This window comes from Sinohyriopsis cumingii, chromosome 1 (assembly GCF_028554795.1).
Source record: "Sinohyriopsis cumingii isolate HCF-2022 chromosome 1, ASM2855479v2, whole genome shotgun sequence".
Taxonomy (NCBI): Eukaryota; Metazoa; Mollusca; class Bivalvia; order Unionida; family Unionidae; genus Sinohyriopsis; species Sinohyriopsis cumingii.
The window spans coordinates 81,870,166-81,889,097 of record NC_142961.1 but is presented as its reverse complement, the minus strand read 5'-3'; the positions used below and the strand labels follow the sequence as shown (position 1 = coordinate 81,889,097).

Here is an 18,932-nt window from a genome sequence, read left to right as displayed (position 1 = left end):
TACCATCTGTATCAGTTTATATCCAATGTACCACACATTATTAGATGTTGCCAGATTGATTTGTCTCCCTTTCATTCTTTACACTGGCAACTAAGGTTGCAGGGTCCAGTTTCATAAATTGGCCCCTGGCAAATTTCTTAACTTAAGGCTATGGTGTGACTTTTTCAGCTATTATCAATTACTATTTATAGATATAGATATATTTGTGAACTAGGTGTTTTGGGCTTGTGTTGTTCTTGAAACTGATGTCAGTCATGTACACCTCCCATAGTTGCTCTGCAGTATGTTGATAGTGAAATACCAATAGTTGGCTAGGAAGAAGAGCTAGCCTCCCATCTCAAAAACGGCTTGGATGACAATTATTCTGAATTGCATCAAACTATTTAGTAGACAACGTTCTTCAAAATTTTCATCCAGGGAAAGGGCTTGCGTTTGCACTGTGAGCACTACATGCTGTCAAAAATGGCATTTGGATGTGAAAAATGCAGGTATAAAATAGGGGTTGGGGTGCATAAACCTCTTCTGCTATGAACTGCCATTGACTTCTCTGGTCAAGTGAATACTATTCTTATGCTTTGTTTTAATATAGGTATCTAAAAATATGGACCTTTTTGACCTCACTTGTGTATTTGATTTTTTATGATTTTTTATACTAGGTCGCTGATTGCGGCATTAAATTTGTACATAAAAACTGGACCCTGCCCCCTAAGCACCTTCAAAGACCTAACAGCCACAGAAACTGCAGACAAAAGGGGGACAATCAACAAAATCAAATAATTGTAATGCCTTGTGGAAATATCCTGTTGAAAATAAAAATATCAACTTTGAAATTTCTGACAAAGCCTGTTAAATAAAATTAATTTATTGATTTTGTTGCTTTTATTTCAGTCAAATGCAAAGGTTTTACAGTGGGATAAGTTTTCTATATAATTTGTGTGTGACTATATGAAATGTATTGGATAAGTGTGCAATTTGTATGCAGTGTACAATAAATCCCATAAATCTTGTGCATATGGTCACAAAGAAATTACATAATTAATACTGTATTATCACAATCTGCACCTTCAACATACCCAAGGTTAAAATTACCCAGAATAGATGCCCTTTCAAAAGTTACCATGATGTGAACATTACTGACATTTTGTATCTCTGGCTTACCTCATATCAATACTGCCCAGTAGAGATGCCCTTCTGAGTATAGCCCTGGCCTGAGCATTAGTAATTCTCCGCATGGATTCATTGTTAACAGATGTGATATAATCTCCAACTTGTATTGAGCCCTCTTTGTCGATAGCACCATTTTTTGCAATGTTTGTCACAATACAACCATTAACACCTTTCTCAGCAGCTTCAACACTTAGTCCTGAAAAAAAGCATACATAAAACTATATGTGTTTGAAAATCATGTTGTTCAAAACGTTTTTAAGAAAAATGAAATATATGCTATAATAGCATGAAAATCTAATAAGGTCATCTACCTATATATGGAAACACATTTACCTAAACAGGTCATTTACCTATATATGGAAACACATTTACCTAAACAGGTCATCTACCTATATATGGAAACACATTTACCTAAACAGGCCATCTACTTATAAGAAGGAACACACCTAATCTGGTCATCCACTGAAAAATACAAAACACACATGTACCTAATCAGGTCATCAACCTATACATGTATATACAAACTAATCCTGTCATGTATCCAATATACATGAACAAACTTACCTGATCAGGTCATCTACCTAACAATACTATATACTTACATAATCTGGTCATCTACACCTGTTCATCAACATGTGTATACCAATTAACATACATACCAAATTTTCAGCTGTCTGTTTTTTTGTGGTTTTTATGCAATCTGACTAACAAGCATCTTGGGATGGGCAGACTTGTCGATGGGCTTATGGATGAATGGGCAGACTTGTTGATGGCTTATGGATGGATGGACTGTCAGACAGACAAGCAAACAGAACTATATAAAAATGCCCCCTCAACAAGCAGTGGGGACGAAAAGAATATGCAGAAAAGCTGATGATGGAATCTATGCAACCTGTAGGATCTAACAAAATGCAAATACTGGCATTTTTTAAACTTAGGCCTGTTCAATTAAAACATACATGGTACCCAGGGAAGGCAGTTTAAAAAAAATATATGCCAGGTAACTTTGATTTCACAGAGTTCATATTAAAATTATAAGAAATTTCTAAATTGCATCTATGGGTGAGTACCCCACTTTAAAAAGTGCTTTCCCTGGGTCCCATGCATGTTTTAATGGAACAGAACTTAAAAAGAGAAACAATATTTGATGCTGAAACCAAAAGTCTCCTATGTATAACAGTAGTGCAACATATTTTGGAAGATGTGGTGAATGCATGCTCACTAAATGTGTGTGACTTGGATTTTTAATGTAGCTTTAAAAAAAATCAGGCATCACTACGATGTTTGCAGTGTGGCAGTTTATAGAAATGTCTAGCACTGGGGCATCATGCTGCAGACATGTAGCATGATATCCCACCCAGTCGCATTATCCTGACACCAGGCCGACCAGTCCTAACACTAACCTCTTAATGCTGAGTGCCAAGCGAGGCAGCTGTAAGTACCATTTTTGTAAGTTTTTGGTATGACTTGGCCGGGGATTGAACCCATGACCTCCCGCATCTGAGGCGGATGCTCTAACCACTAGGCCATTTTGTGTTGGGTGCATTACAAAGGGTCTTGCATGTTAGGGCTTTATATATGGGAGCTTGTGTTGCGTGCATTACAAAGAGTCTTGCATGTTAGGGCTTTACATAGGGGAGCTTGTGTTGGGTGCATTACAAAGGGTCCTGCATGTTAGGGCTTTACATAGGGGAGCTCGTGTTGGGTGCATTACAAAGGGTCTTGCATGTTAGGACTTTACATAGGGGAGCTCGTGTTGGGTGCATTACAAAGGGTCTTGCATGTTAGGACTTTACATAGGGGAGCTTGTGTTGCATGCATTACAAAGGGTCTTGCATGTTAGGGCTTTACATAGGGGAGCTTGTGATGGGTGCATTACAAAGGGTCTTGCATGTTAGGACTTTACATGGGGGAGCTTGTGTTGGGTACATTACAAAGGGTCTTGCATGTTAGGGCTTTATACAGGGGAGCTTGTGTTGGGTGCATTACAAAGGGTCTTGCATGTTAGGGCTTTACATAGGGAAGCTTGTGTTGGGTGCATTACAAAGGGTCTTGCATGTTAGGACTTTACATAGGGGAGCTTGTGTTGGGTACATTACAAAGGGTCTTGCATGTTAGGACTTTACATAGGGGAGCTTGTGTTGCGTGCATTACAAAGGGTCTTGCATGTTAGGACTTTACATGGGGGAGCTTGTGTTGGGTGCATTACAAAGGGTCTTGCATGTTAGGACTTTACATAGGGGAGCTTGTGTTGCGTGCATTACAAAGGGTCTTGCATGTTAGGGCTTTACATAGGGGAGCTTGTGTTGGGTACATTACAAAGGGTCTTGCATGTTAGGGCTTTATATAGGGGAGCTTGTGTTGGGCGCATTACAAAGGCCTCTGCTTATTACAACTGACACTTTAAGGCTTTAAATAGAGGTACTTGTACTGAGTCCCTCACACAGTGCTCTGCTTACTGAAGTTGCCTCCATAGGACCTTAAACAGAAGAACTTGTGTTGATGACCAAACATGCATTCAGGAGCAATAACTCCTTGAATGGATGAAATGGAATGCTTGAAATCGAATTCCTTCAAAGCTCATCAAATCAACATCCCATGTAAAAACAACAAATTGATTAACAAGAGCCATAACTCCCTCGAAATGATGACAATGAATGCTTGAAATCCAACTCCTACAAAGAAATCAACAAAACAATCAATATCCCATTGCAAGATGATTGACAGGGGCCATAAGAATCCAAAATGGAACAGACAAGGCATAACCCATAAAAGACATTTTGTGGTATAAGAAATAATGTTCATATCAAATGACATCAGAATCTGTTAAATGATCCTTGACCTATGCTGATTACAGACAACATTCTATGTAAAGATATGAAGTTAACTGTCATGGAAGATAACTTTCCAATGTGAAGTTTGAGAGACCAAGCCAATAAAATGGCATAAACTAGAATAAAAGCCAAAAATGGCACATTTAGATACCAAATTCCATTTCTTGAACTATACTGGTTACAAGCAACATCATATATGAAGATACAAACATAATTGTCAAGGGCCATAACTCTATCCAGTGTGATGTCTGACAAACAAAACCAATAAAAAGCACATGTAAGTCTATCAAACAATATATACACCAAATTGTATCAGAATATGTTGAATGATTTCTGAGCTATGCTAGTTACAAGGCTCCGCTTTGATGGAGATTTAATATTCATGGAAAAAAGGACAATAATTCATCTGAAAAGAGAAAAGCTCTTTAAAAGGCACATCTGTATATATCAAACAATTCATCAACAAAAATGGCATTAAATTATGTGTAACAGTTGCAGAGCTTTGGTTGTTACAAGAAGTGTGAGTGGACAGACATGGATGAAAAAGAGGTGACTGCCATGATAGGAATCCTTTATCTTGATGCTGAGTTCTAAAAATATATCAGACATTTTTAGACCATGCAAGCAATAAACTTAACTGTGTCATAACTGGAGCAACATATCTTAAACGTATGGTGAAAATGTGTTAAGTTCAACTTAAAATACCCCATGGAAACAATTCTGCTTTTGAGACTCTGTGAGCTGCTTGACCTTTAATTTTACACTCATTTATCAAAGGTTTCTTGACATATTCTTGAGATCAACCCATCTGCAAAGTTTAGTGAAGATATATGAAGCAAAGCACATATAATCACACAGAAACCAGACTGTTAATAGACAGATGACTGGTTGGCTAACTGTACAGATGGCTATGACTGGTTATGTGAACAATTAGTCACGTATAGTTAACACAAAATATAATCTCCTGAGACACTTACAAGGATGATGAGACTACTCAATGATCTTTCATTCTTGCTTGCTTCCTAAGGCAACAAAAAATTACCATTGATAATAAGCTAGTATTATTATCTACCTAAAATAAAAGCCAAATCAGTTGTCGCTCCAAGTTCAGATAATTTAATAACTACTGGCTACTACCTTTCAAGTCATTCATGTGACCTAATTGCGACACAAATATACAGCATCCAGTTTTTCATGAGTTACAAATTTCTTGACCAGTTTCTGGATGAAAGTTCCCTTTTACAAGACTTACCTAGCTGATCATGTGACTTCTTCAGCTTGACGACTTTCTCCAGTATTGATGGTAGAACATCTGCACCCCCTGACAAAGACCTCATTAAAACAGGTGAGGATAATGGGGACATTCCTGGAGAGGTTGTGTGGAGGATGGAGGATGGTGAAGATGCTGCCTTAAGGTCACTTGTGGTGAAATGATCTGATGCTGAGGAGAAGGAACTATCCAAATTTTCATTCATCCACTGAGAAGAGGGCACAATAGGTGGCGTCTTTAAAAAGAAAGCGAGAAAGCATGTGAACTGCGAATACATTTACAGTTTCAATGATTTTTCATAGCAAAGTGAAAATGGATAAAACAGTAACTCTGATGAAGAGCATCATAAGGTCAAAATCAAATGTCTCCACTGTATTGATTACCCATAAGCTGAATATCAAACAAATGTCTCCTTCACTGTACTGATTACAAGTAAGCTGAATATCAAACAAATGTCTCCTTCACTGTACTGATTATCAGTAAGATGAATATCAAACAAATGTCTCCTTCACTGTACTGATTATCAGTAAGATGAATATCAAACAAATGTCTCCTTCACTGTATTGATTACCAGTAAGATGAAAATCAAATGTCTCCTTCACTGTATTGATTACCAGTAAGATGAATATCAAGCAAGAACTGTACTGGTTACCAGCAAGGTGAAAATTAAAGAAATGTCTCCTTGATTACCAGCAAGATGAAAATTAAAGAATGTCTCCTTGATTACCTGTAAGATGAAATTAAAAATATATCCTTCATTGTAAGAACTGTATACAGATAAGCTGATGATTAAATATATATATTTTGTTGTATATTACAGCAGTAAGATGAATATGAAACAAATGTCTCCTTCACTGTACTGATTACCAGCAAGGTGAATATCAAACAAATGTCTCCTTCACTGTATTGATCACCAGCAAGGTGAATATCAAACAAATGTCTCCTTCACTGTACTGATTACCAGTAAGCTGAATATTAAACAAATGTCTCCTTCACTGTATTGATTCCCAGTAAGATGAAGATCAAATATATATATATATTGCTGTATAGAAGACCAGTAAGATGACTATGAAACAAATGCCTCCCACAATGTATGGGTTAACGGTGAGCTGATTTAATGACACTGCATGATGAAGCATCCCATTATGGCAGTACCCACATTATTTTTTTGTAATGGATACAAAACTGTCCTACAGAATCTGAACTAGAAAACATTATACTTATGAGGATCAGAATTACAAATGTGTTTGTGCAGGGCCATGCTATATAAATTACAAATGTGTTTGTTGCAGGGCCATGCTATATAAATTACAAATGTGTTTGTGCAGGGCCATGCTATGTAAATTACAAATGTGTTTGTTGCAGGGCCATGCTATATAAATTACAAATGTGTTTGTGCAGGGCCATGCTATATAAATTACAAATGTGTTTGTGCAGGGCTATGCTATGTAAATTACAAATGTGTTTGTGCAGGGCCATGCTATATAAATTACAAATGTGTTTGTGCAGGGCCATGCTATATAAATTACAAATGTGTTTGCGCAGGGCCATGCTATATAAATTACAAATGTGTTTGTTGCAGGGCCATGCTATATAAATTACAAATGTGTTTGTTGCAGGGCTATGCTATGTAAATTACAAATGTGTTTGTACAGGGCCATGCTATCTCAATTACAAATATGTTTGTTGTAGGGCTATGATATCTAAATTACAAATGTGTTTGTTGCAGGGGAAAGCTATCTAAAGTACAAATGCTAACTGTTTAATGCTGTGCAATACTTCTTAAATTACAAATGTGTTTGTTGCAGGGGAATGCTGTCTTAATTAGAAATATTATCTGTTTAATGCTGGGCAAAGCTTTCAGAATTATAAATATGTTTACTGCTGGGTAATGCTATCTGTTGCTGGGCACTGTTATCTAAATTACAAATGCGTTTGTTGCAGTACAATGCTAACTAAATTGCAAATTGTGCTTGTTGCAGGGTAATACTATGTAAATTACAAATGTGTTTGTAGCAGGGCAATGCTATCTTAATTACAAATGTGTTTCTTGCAGGGAATGTTCTCTTAATTACAAATGCTATGTGTTTATTGTAGGGCAAAGCTATCTAAATTACAAATGTGTCTGTTGAAGGGTAATGCTATTTAAATTACAAATGTGTTTGTAACAGGGCAACGCCATCTCTTTCTGGCAGGGAATGTTCTCTTAATTACAAATGCTATGTGTCTATTGCAGGGGAATGCTATCTAAATTACAAATGTGTTTACTGCAGGGCAATGCTATCTAAAATATAAAACTGTTTACTGAAAAAGAGTTCTATCTAAATTAAAAATGTATTTAATGAAGGGTAATGCTATTTAAATTACAAATGCTATTTATGCTCTCTAAATTACAAATGTGTTTATTCCAGAGGAATGCTAACTAAATCACAGTTGTGTTTGCCACAGGGCAATGCTATCTAAAATGTAAGGGGGTGGCAGAGGGGTAAACCTAATATTAATTATATAATACTAACTTGTTGCTGATGCATAGCTAGTACAGCTGTACATTCCTTGGAGGAAAATACCAACTGAAAGATGAAATTTCAGAGCTACCATTATTGTGAACCAGAATCCTCCAGAACACTGGATCAGAAATGTTTGTGAACCCCATACATGTGGGCATGAATGAAAGGCCCTCTTCAAATATTTGAGGAGCAGCATAAAGAAGGACATCAGTGAGGGGAGGGACGAGGGAATCCGGCAACAGGTATTACATAATTTAAATTACCCCACTGCAAGAAATACATTTTAAAATCAGTAATACCATACTGGTTGCTATTGCATACCTGAATTTATCCATTAGGTGTGAGGTTTGATGATCCCAAAACCGATGCATGAAAAACAAAAACAAACACAAGGAATATTCACCCTCACAGAAGCTCAGTAGATCACTGCTGGATTGAACCTGTATAGGGTACTTGTTGAGCAATGGCCTAGAGAGAAAAAGCTTTCACTTTGATGGGCTAATAAGAATGCCAAAATACAGCTCCATCACATCCTTCAAAGATGAATGAGTTAGATAGGCTCATGAGGCAGCAACGGCACAAACCTCATTGGCCTTAATTTTCATGAAAGATAGGTCCTTATCAGTAAGGGGCTAGTAAGCTCTCTCAATGGTTAATGAAATCCACCTAGAAAAAGTGGAAGCTGAAATATCATTTAAACCTTTAATGGTTAGGAAAAGACTATAGCTACCCTTCCTTATCCCTTTAGAGGCTGTCAAGTGAAAACGGAAAGCTCTAACAGGACAAAAAAGTCTATTTTGGATATCCCCAGCACAGATGCAGCTAAGACTAAATATTTCAATTAGGAGTAGAGCAAATGAAGGAAGCTGGGTTATTTTTCCTCCCATAAAACATGGAACTGACTCACAGTTCCCAGTGATTCTGATATAGCCCTGCTCTATGGATAGGCATGTATCACATTCCTTCAACTTGCATACACTCATGCGAGTGAGAAAACTTGTCTTGAGGGTAAGTTTCTCCAAAGAAGCTTCATTCAAAGGTTGATATGGTTTTTTTCTTTAGAGACCAGCAGACAGATTCAATTTATGCATTAGAAGAGTGAAACACTGGTATCTGCAGTTCAAGATACCTCATCAGGTCTGCGAAGTGAGATCTGTCTTGATGGAAGGGCCTTTTGAAACTTGTTGAGAGTTGGAATGGGCCACATGATAGCCCTTAATTAGTAGAAACCGATCATTGTTTCTCTTTGAAAAACAAGAGAAGAAAATTGGCCACTGTGGTCACAGATGGACAGCTAGGACTGACATTTTCTGAAATATCAAAAAAGATTCTCCATTTGGCATCTTATACATCTGTGACTGATCTCCTGGACTGATTGATGCACTTAGCAACTTGGTTCAAAAAGTTTTCTTTGCAGAGACATTGTATGAAATGAGCTAGGCATAAAGGTGGAGAATCTATCACAGAATAAAGCAAGAAATAACTTGGTTTTGCATTTGAGCGATTTGATCATTTTTGTTGTACATGTGTACAATGTTACCTAGGGTGGATAATTGTTTTTCTAGGTAAGCAATTGAACTAGCATGTATCTCATCGTAGATCACTTGCAGCAAGAGACACTAAAAGCATGGTATGCATGAGTATTTTACCCTTACTAATACTCACTATCCCGTAGATTTAAGGCAAGTATCTTTTCTAACTGACACACTGGTGTTTTGGATCTTGTCAGGGAGTGAACGTTCTCAATTTCTGTTCTACAGCCATAAGGGTAAGTGTTACATTTTATTTCATTTGATATGCGAAGCATATTCAGTTTTAATGTTTTATCGTAAAATGATGGATTTACTACTATGTGGATTTGAAACGTGAAATTTGGAAATGTTACAAATTGCTATTAGGGGTTTAATTTAGTAGTATGTATCTATAGATTTTAATTCCATACCTGTTATTATGACCAGTTTGGTTTTATCGTAGCTGTCTGTAAGTATGTGTGTGCGGGTATATCAGGCTGGCTGCCTGGTTGCCTGGCTGCCTGGTTGTCTGTGTCTATATGGACATGGAAGATGATGTAACCATCAAGGCCATATAAAGATGAAACCGCTAATTTGTAAACTTGTGCGCATGGTGGATCCATGAAGGGTGTGTGTGGCCGATACTAATGTGGGCCAACCCAAGAATTTGGGAGAACTGTATGGTTTGTCAGTGGACACATTTGCAAGTTTTTCCAAATATTTATGAATCATACAGCTGTACAAATGACCGAGTCATATGTTTGTTTCAACTGATTTTTGTTTCAATTGAGTACAATTGAGTCATTCTGATTATATTTGAGTATTTGAATCTTACTTTCATCATGTGAGATAATGTGAATCTCACTTTCATTACATGAGATTATTTGAATCTTATTTTCATTCCATGAGATTATTTGAATCTCACTTTCATTCCATGAGATTATTTGAATCTTATTTTCATTCCATGAGATTATTTGAATCTCACTTTCATTACATGAGATTATATGAATCTTACTGTCATACATTTGAATATATAAATCATTTTTGTTTGTTTTCCTATTTGTGAATGTTTGGATAATGTAATTGAATGAGACGTATGTTTAAAGCATGAAAGAATCAATGTGTTTGTAGAATATATATATTTTGTTAAATACATTTCATAAATTTCCAGCTTTCCTCACATTCGGTTGTCATCTGATCCAAGCATCCATTCAGGTCTATCCTGTTAGAGGACAGGAGAGAGCTCATGTGCTGTAACAGAATGTCCCTCCTCTGAGGTAAGGTTCTGAGATGGTCCACTAAAAGATTGAGAAAATCAATGAACCATGATCACTGGGGCCTCCAAGGAGCAGTCAAAGTGTCTGACTTTGTGTAGGACCTGTGAGATCACCATGAAAGGTGGGAAGGCTGAAGACATCCACTGCCCAGGCCTACTGGTTAGGGACTGGGGAAACATAAATGGGTAGCATGTTATTCAGCTTGGTGATAAATACCAAGGAAGTGCTCCCAAAGACAGATGTAAAACCTAAATAATTTAATTGTCAAAATTATAAAATTAAAATGTAAGAGGAACTTACAGTATTATGAATTCAATCCAAAATAATCCTAAAAAGTTCATTTCAAGTCCGAAAGAATTGAATGTTCCAAATGAATTTCAGGTCCCTGAATGTATGTATCACAATGGTGCTGTCCAGAACTCTTTTGAATAACTCACAATAGTCCCAGAATAATGGTCTAGTCCAATGAGCACTTATAGTTCTAATGAATAATCCAAATAAATGTCTGCTCTCAAACTGTCCAAACAAAACATTAAACAAGTCTGCTGACTGATTTTAACATATGAAACATGAATCCGAAATAGTGATGAATCCAAATTTGAATGAACTAATTGTTCAGCTCTCTCTATACACACACCTCCAGGAGTCTATTACAATTATATGTCGCAATATAACCCATGTGACAAACCTTACTACCCGATCTAATATTTCACAATATCTACTCATGTGACCTGACCCATCCAATGGGAAATAACTTAGATAATCACCAAAATTTACAATCAAGAACAAAAATTACACATACTGTATATACTTGTGTATAAACCTGTTTGTGTATAAGCTGACCCCCCAAACTGAATATGTATAAACACTAAAAAGTGCATGACCTGTGTATAATTTGACCCAAAAGTCCGAGACGACATCAAGAGATGCACATTCAAAGTTCTAAATGCATTTCCTTAGGCAAACTTACATTAGCAAAAATTACCCACGTAACTCTCTTGGGGTTGACATGTACGATTATTACATAGAAATGATATACATTTATTTGAAAAGTCAAGAAATTTATTTGATTTATGATTTCTTATTATTTTTCCCTAATTCAGATTTGTGTATAGCTTGATCAAACAATGACAAGAGCTGAGCATTCATGGGTTGCTGTGACACTACCTCTCTCTTTTGACTCATGTATTGTTTGTTTATGTACTATTGCATTAGACTTTTTATAGTAGTGCACCAGTAATTACATTTTTATTTTGCCTTGAAATTGTAAATACCTAACTTGTTAAAATATTATCCCAGTATGACAACAATGAACAAAAATAGGGTTTGGTTCAATGCTTGCTAGTGAGCATATTACATAATGGTGCCACTATTTGTGCACTGTAGGTATGAACATGTGCTAAATTATGTACATTCTGCTGAATGAAGTACAGTGGAACCCCGCTATAACGCGATAATTGGGGTCCAAAATTTTGTATCGCGTTAATATCGGGGTCGCGTTAATGCGGGGTTTTACAGTATTTTACTTTTTTCAGAAAACAACTCATTGGCAAATGTACGTGTATTCATGTCTAATGTTTATGATGAATAGGGTATCAACACCATTTATTGTCGTGCTGTTCTGGCATGCAGTTCATCTATAATGCATATAATTCCACTGAAAAATTACACACATATTTCCAATATTTAATATAAAAAATTCCCAGATCACTGTGTCTGAATTCAGCATCTAATATGCAGCATGAACAGAGTATTAACACCGTTTACTTGCCGTCTGATATCATACCGTCGGGGCATGCAATTAATCCATAATATATGTAATTCCATTGCCAAATTGTATACATATTTAAACTATTCAATAATTTTGTCACACATCATTATGTGTCTGAATTCAATGTGAAAAATTAACAGCAAAATTAGGTTAAGAAAGACGAAGCACGTGTCTGGTTCATTATGTTCCAGGGTCTATGAGCGGTGTCTGTACAAATTTCATACTGCTAAAATTTTCTCATATGTGTTTCCGTGTATATTTAGCCATTGCAAATTTCCAATAATTAACACTTGTATGCCTATTCGTTTGAAGGGCTACAGCAAGAATAATTAACAATCAACACGTGCTTTCAGCATGCATATAGCTTTTACTTCAGATTTTGTGAATATCGAGAGAAAAACGTGTGAAAACCTACTATACTAAACACTGCGCAAAGTGCAGAGAAATACTTGCGTTTGTAAACTTGCTTTTCCATAACCATAAAATATTTGTTTAAAAAAATAGAAAATTAATAACAAGTTCATGAACAAACACCATACCTGTAAAACCTGAGAACTACCGGTAAGTGCCTGCGATGGTCACAAGTCACGTTTATAAAAAAAAATTAAGCTGAACGCATGTACAATTTCTGACCCTTTCAATTTCCAGCTAGTAAAGACGACATTATTTACTGGTCAACTGATTGCATCTAATAACACTGCGAAGCCCAGCAAATGTCATAGTGGCTTTCTTTTTTTTAATGTTTATTAAATTGTGAGAATCTTTTATCAACGACCGCATTGTCTGCTGCTTGGTTGTGTATGCAGTTAAAGAAACACATGGCGGCTATTGTTTGAGCAACGACTGTACACAGAATTACATGTACATGTATTTAAAATTTCAGGAACCACGCCACGATCATATTATATACGAATTCATACACGATCTCTTTCCCACAATGATAATACTTTTTTTTATAAAAAAATAGGAAATAAATAATAAGTTTATAAGAAAACCCCATACACAGGTAAAACCCGAGAACTAAGTGCAGTAGGCCTGCAATGGTCACGAGTCACTTTTATAAAAGAAAATTACAATTGAACGCATGTACAATTTCATACCCTTCCAATTTCCAGCTAATAAAGCGGACATTATTTTCTGGTCAACTGATTGCGTCTAATAACACCACCAAGCCCAGCAAACATCTTGGCGGCTTTTGTTTTTTGATGTTTATTAAACTGTGAGAATCTTTTATCAACCACCGCATTGTCTGCTGCTTGCTTGTGTATCCAGTTAAAGAAGAAACACATGTTAGCTATTGTTTGAGCAATGATTGTATACGCAATTAATTGAAGACAATCACAATGACGACTTACTGACTTTACTCATGGACCAGTAATAAGTAACATTTCCGATAATGTTTATTTTGGCGTAACACTTCAAGAACCCAGTGATATTGTTAAATTTCAGAAGCTACGCCACGATCGTATTATATTAAAATTTATATGTGAACTCTTCCTCAAAACGATAATAAACGTTTTACACACTATTTATCATACTTAAAAAATAATTCCCGTTACGAGAAAAATAGGGCCCCGAGTGGCCGAATGGTCTAAAGCGCTCTCCGTTACGGATCACTGCCATCTCACCTCTGTCTGCGTGAGTTCGAGTCTAGGATTCGGCTAATGTGGGTATGTGAGAAAGCTTGCCAGTAGCTTCTCGTGGGTCGGTGGTTCTTCCCGGGGTTTTCCTGGGTTCTTCCTCCACCATTAATACTGGCCGCCATGCATAGCCTATTGTGTGCTGAAAAATGGCGTTAAACCCTACAACAACAACAACAACAACGAGAAAAATACGCATACATGTATTTAAAATTTCAGGAATGACGCCACGATCATATTAAATTGGAATTCATAAGTGATCTCCTCCCCATTATGATACTAATTTATTTATACACTATTTCATGTACTTTGAAGAAAAAAATATTTTTTTCATGTGCGAATATACAAAATTTCGGGAGCCATGCCACAACCGCATTATATCCCAATTCGCGTTATAGCAGGGCGCGTTATAGCGGGGTTGCACTGTACATCCCTTGGATTTAAATCATGGATACCACTGCACTAAACTATAATGATAGATTCAAAATACAATAATGAAGTTTCAGAAATAATGCTTCAAAAATTATACACCGTAAAAAAGGAGTTGTAGTTTGCTTTGATGTCAGCGACCTTACACCTCATTTTACAAAACTACAGTAATATTACAGAATGAAAGGCAATTACACATCAAAGTACTGGTATAGTTACCAGTCAAAATTCCCTCTTAACCCAAGTCAGTTTCAGAGTTTTAATGATTATCTGGCCTGTATTGCTGTCAGAAAACCAAAGGCAAATCCACCAGTTATAAACAAAGAAAACCCTGAAACATCCAGCTTTCAATTGTGTGGTAAATTATGATTTTGCTCAGCCAAAACACAAAAGTAAAATAGATGATGATCTTAGTTGATTTATATGCATAATTTCAGCCTTTATTATTACCATTCTTTCATAAACATGTAAAATGTATGCTGGTTGTGCCTTGCACAATTGAATATGTGTACATTTTCATAAAAGATTACCTCAATTTTTAGGATGGCTTACATCAGTGAAAAAGAGTAACTTGTGAGCACATGGATCAAACATAAATGAAAAAGCTATTACTAACTAGCTGAAGTGTTATCTAAAAGAATGCAGTTTGGTTGAAAAAAAAGAATAAAGCAAAATCTGCACCATGATATGTTGGGGAATAAACAAGGATTAAAGTGGCACAATCTGCACAGTGTAAGTATTGTACATTATAGTACAGCCTGGTCTCCTGGTTAAACTTGAACCAGCCCATGAATTATGAAGTCTTTATTTACCTTTACTTAATTTCGTGTTGGTGAAATCAGAAAATATGCACATGCAAAATAATAACAAAAGCAGTCATAGTAGTTTATAATAGTTTAGTAAGTGTTGGGACACCAAGATTTTTTTTTTTTAAACATGCAAATACATCTTAGGACATGGAAAAATTATGTTTCGTGTCCCAAGATGTACAGCCATTATGGTAATCCACAAAACATTCTTTAAAACATTTAAGTTTTGACCTTGGCCCAAGGATAAGCCACCCCCTCCCCTTTCTTCCAGGTCTTTATTTTTTCTTAAATTATTTGGTTTATGCATGAGTATATATGGTAATATAGATACAGTCATGTACCAAGAGTTATAAAAAATATAGCTATACATAACACACAGCATGCATGTTGAATGCACCCTTTGTGGCCTAAAAACACTACCCTCATTTTCAAATTATTGTTGTGGACTGAAGAATCAATCTGACTCTAGATGAGCATCCCACCCTGAATATGACACACAGGTAAGTGTGGGTCTGGTTGGGTGGTGCATGGAGATTTCAGACCAAAATTAGTCCTGATCTGCCAACCAATTTTGATAATGGTGACAATCTCAACCCAGACAAATTGGAGCATTCAAAGTGTCTCTGTGAGGTTTCCAAGCTGCTAAAAGTGGAGCATTCAAAGTGTCCCTGTGAGGTTTCCAAGCTGCTAAAAGTAGAAACTGGAGCAGACACAAGTGAAGCCTGCCTAGGGGAACGAGGTCTGCTGTGGTGTTCATGGTCCCAAACAGAGAGAGAAAATGCTTACAACTCAATCCTTACTCGAATCATTATCAGAAGGGAGACAAGATCTTGTTTGTTCTGTCCAAAGGAATATGAACTGACTAACTGTCCATAAGAAAATTCATCCCCACACTGACAAAATCATCTGATGGCTTTAGCTCTGATTTCCAAGCCTAGTTAATATGGATACATAGCAACACAGGTTTAGTCTGAGGGATTCTAGACTGCCATTGTGTATCAACCAATTGTCAAAATATCGGAGGATTGGGATGCCCTATGACCTTAAATGGGTTTCAACTACTCCCATTACCCTGGTAAAAGCTCTAGGTGCAGAGGATAGGATGAACAGCAGAGCTTGAAATTGGAAGACCTTCCCATCCAAACAAAAGATGAGGTACTTGGGTTGAAGAAAGATAGTGATGTGAAGATATGCATCCTGAAGATCAATGGAGAACCTTCAACCACCAGAAACTGGCATTCCTGAGGTTATGGTCTCCATCTTGTAATACTCCTCCAGCAAAAATCTATTTAGGGAGGAAAGGTCAATAACTAGACAAGACACTGCCCCTTAATGCGAACCAGAACAATCCAGGAATAGGAAGCCCGAGATTGCTCTTTTAACACCCTCTCTACTTCACCCTTCTGAGAAAGGAATGGACCATGTTACTAGAGGAAGGAGATCCTGCAACTGAAGCTGGTAACAATCTCTTATGTTAGAAAGGACCCAACCATCACCTTTTATGCCTGACCAAGCATGCCAAAAAAGGCTTAGTTTGGCACCAATGGGACTCAAGGGAAGAGGTATGGTCTGCAGCAGAAGGGGCAAGTCCCTAGGATTGTCAACCTTTGTCCTTAGGAAAGAGGGAAGGTCCAGTAAACTTCTTCCCCAGGCCTTTGTGGTTTGCCCTTCAAAAGCCTGCCTGCCGAGGGGTAGCTCTGTAATGAGGTTTTTAATTTGACTGGGGCTGCTCAGCCTTAAAGAATTAAGCCAGTGGGCCCTGAAATCAATCAAGACAATTCCGCTTCTTAGCTGGTTTCGAAGAGCCAGAAGTGCATGCAAGAGACCAGTGTTGATGATCTCTCAGATTCTGAGTAGCCACAGTAGGATGATCCAGGATTCCACTGTTTCCCCATAGAAAAACCCACTCTAACTCTTTCAATGTCCAAAGTGGGAGTTTTAGTGGGCCAGAAAGGAGTATGAGCCTTGTAGCTAGAAACAGCTACCAAGGGTCATAACATAGAGGGAGGGACAGACCACTACTTACATTGTTTAGCAAAAACTTGGTTTTTGTTAAGCCTTTGAGAAAGCTGCTTGATCAAAACTGAGTGAGGAAGGAGCATGAGGTTGATCCAGAAATTTTTTCCAAACTGGAAGTAATTTTGGAAATACATGAACCGGAGGGTTTGGGACACAGCTCATTAGGCATGGGGCAATATACCTCATTCCCTGCTTTACCAAACAACCAAGATACCTCCTCCTCTGTCTCCTTAACTGAAGGTTGAGAAAGTGTAGGGGAAACAAAGGAAGGGGGTACCATATCATCCTATTCTGTGTCAAACTTGTTGGCTTTACTGAGGACAGAAAGGATATATTCATCCTCCATTCTCACCTGGGACATTAACTGATGATGACTGACGATTGATGGCTTAATTACATGAAACAAAACACAACCAACACCATTTCATGATTATCAGATTGTTTCTGCATCTGTATTAAGAGAAGCCCTTCAAAACTCATTAAGTGAATTTCAAATATTGGTGTCTTTAAACAAATGTTTATTGCCTTACCTTAATTTCCGCTTCTGTTGGCAACAAAGGAGGAGGTGAAGACATGGGTAATGGAGGAGGTGCATCCTGAAATAAAAATCTGACAATCAGTCCTCACATGAAGTCCATCCTGCTACAGCAACTACCTATGTATAATGAACACCTTTAATTGCAAGCTATCCCATGTATATATCAATAAATACACATCTACCTTTATATTATACAGACTATCTAATCATGTTCACCAAGATGGTTCATATATGCAGGTTTCACTGTTTATTATACAGGGCATCTAAACATGTTCAACTGGGTAGTTTCTATATACAAGTTTGACTGGATATTATGTAAGGCAGCTATTCATGTTCACTTAGGTGGTTACTCACCCTATACAAGAAATGCATTATCAAACGTTGGCAAGGAGACCACTCTAATATGCAAGTCAAATCCCTTTAGCTTGGTTTGGCAGACAAGTTATATCCCTTTAGCCTGATTAGGCAAACAAGTTATGTCATGTGGGTATGTGAGAAAGCTTGCCAGTAGCTTCTCGTGGGTCGGTGGTTCTTTCCGGGGTTTTCCCGGGTTCTTCCTCCACCATTAATACTGGCCGCCATGTATAGCCTATCGTGTGCTGAAAAATGGTGTTAAACCCCACAACAACAACAACAACAACAAGTTATGTCCCTTTTGCCTGATTTGGCAGACAAGTTATATCCCTTTAGTCTGATTTGGCTGAAAAGTTACATCCCTTTCATCTGATTTGGCAGACAAGTTATATGCCTTTAGTCTGATTTGGCAAAAAAGTTATATCCCTTTAGTATGATTTGGCAGGCAAGTTATATCCCTTTAGTCTGATTTGGCAGGCAAGTTATATCCCTTTAGTCTGATTTGGCAGGCAAGTTATATCCCTTTAGCATGGTTTGGCAGACAATCAAAGATAAAATGTATCATGCTACATGTAAGTGTCCATTTGAATTCTCCAGAAAAATATCAACAAGAATCTTTTAGTATGACTTTAATAATGTAAACTTGTCCTCAAAATATATATATATTCTAAGTAACTGTAACATAGAATGACTAAAATTCTTTTTAAATGAAGATGTGTCTACTTGTCATTGAAATTCCTTCTAAATGAAGACTTATTGTTATGTGTATCTATGTATGTGTGTGTTTTGGATTTTTAATGTAGCTT

The 18,932-nt window shown here is 37.0% G+C and overlaps 1 protein-coding gene across 5 annotated transcripts in view; it reads right to left on the bottom strand.

Annotated features, from left to right (window-relative positions):
• Nucleotides 1–18,932, bottom strand: part of LOC149807235 (multiple PDZ domain protein-like) — a 453,425-nt gene that overhangs the window by 244,121 nt on the left and 190,372 nt on the right. For all 5 annotated transcript variants that reach the window (XM_089963870.1, XM_089963877.1, XM_089963884.1 and 2 more), the window contains 3 exons: nt 17,765–17,830; nt 5,254–5,506; nt 1,159–1,363 (listed from right to left, as the gene is read on the bottom strand). In XM_089963870.1, the coding sequence (XP_089819996.1) occupies nt 1,159–1,363; nt 5,254–5,506; nt 17,765–17,830 (524 nt within the window). The remainder of the gene's footprint in view (nt 1–1,158; nt 1,364–5,253; nt 5,507–17,764; nt 17,831–18,932) is intronic.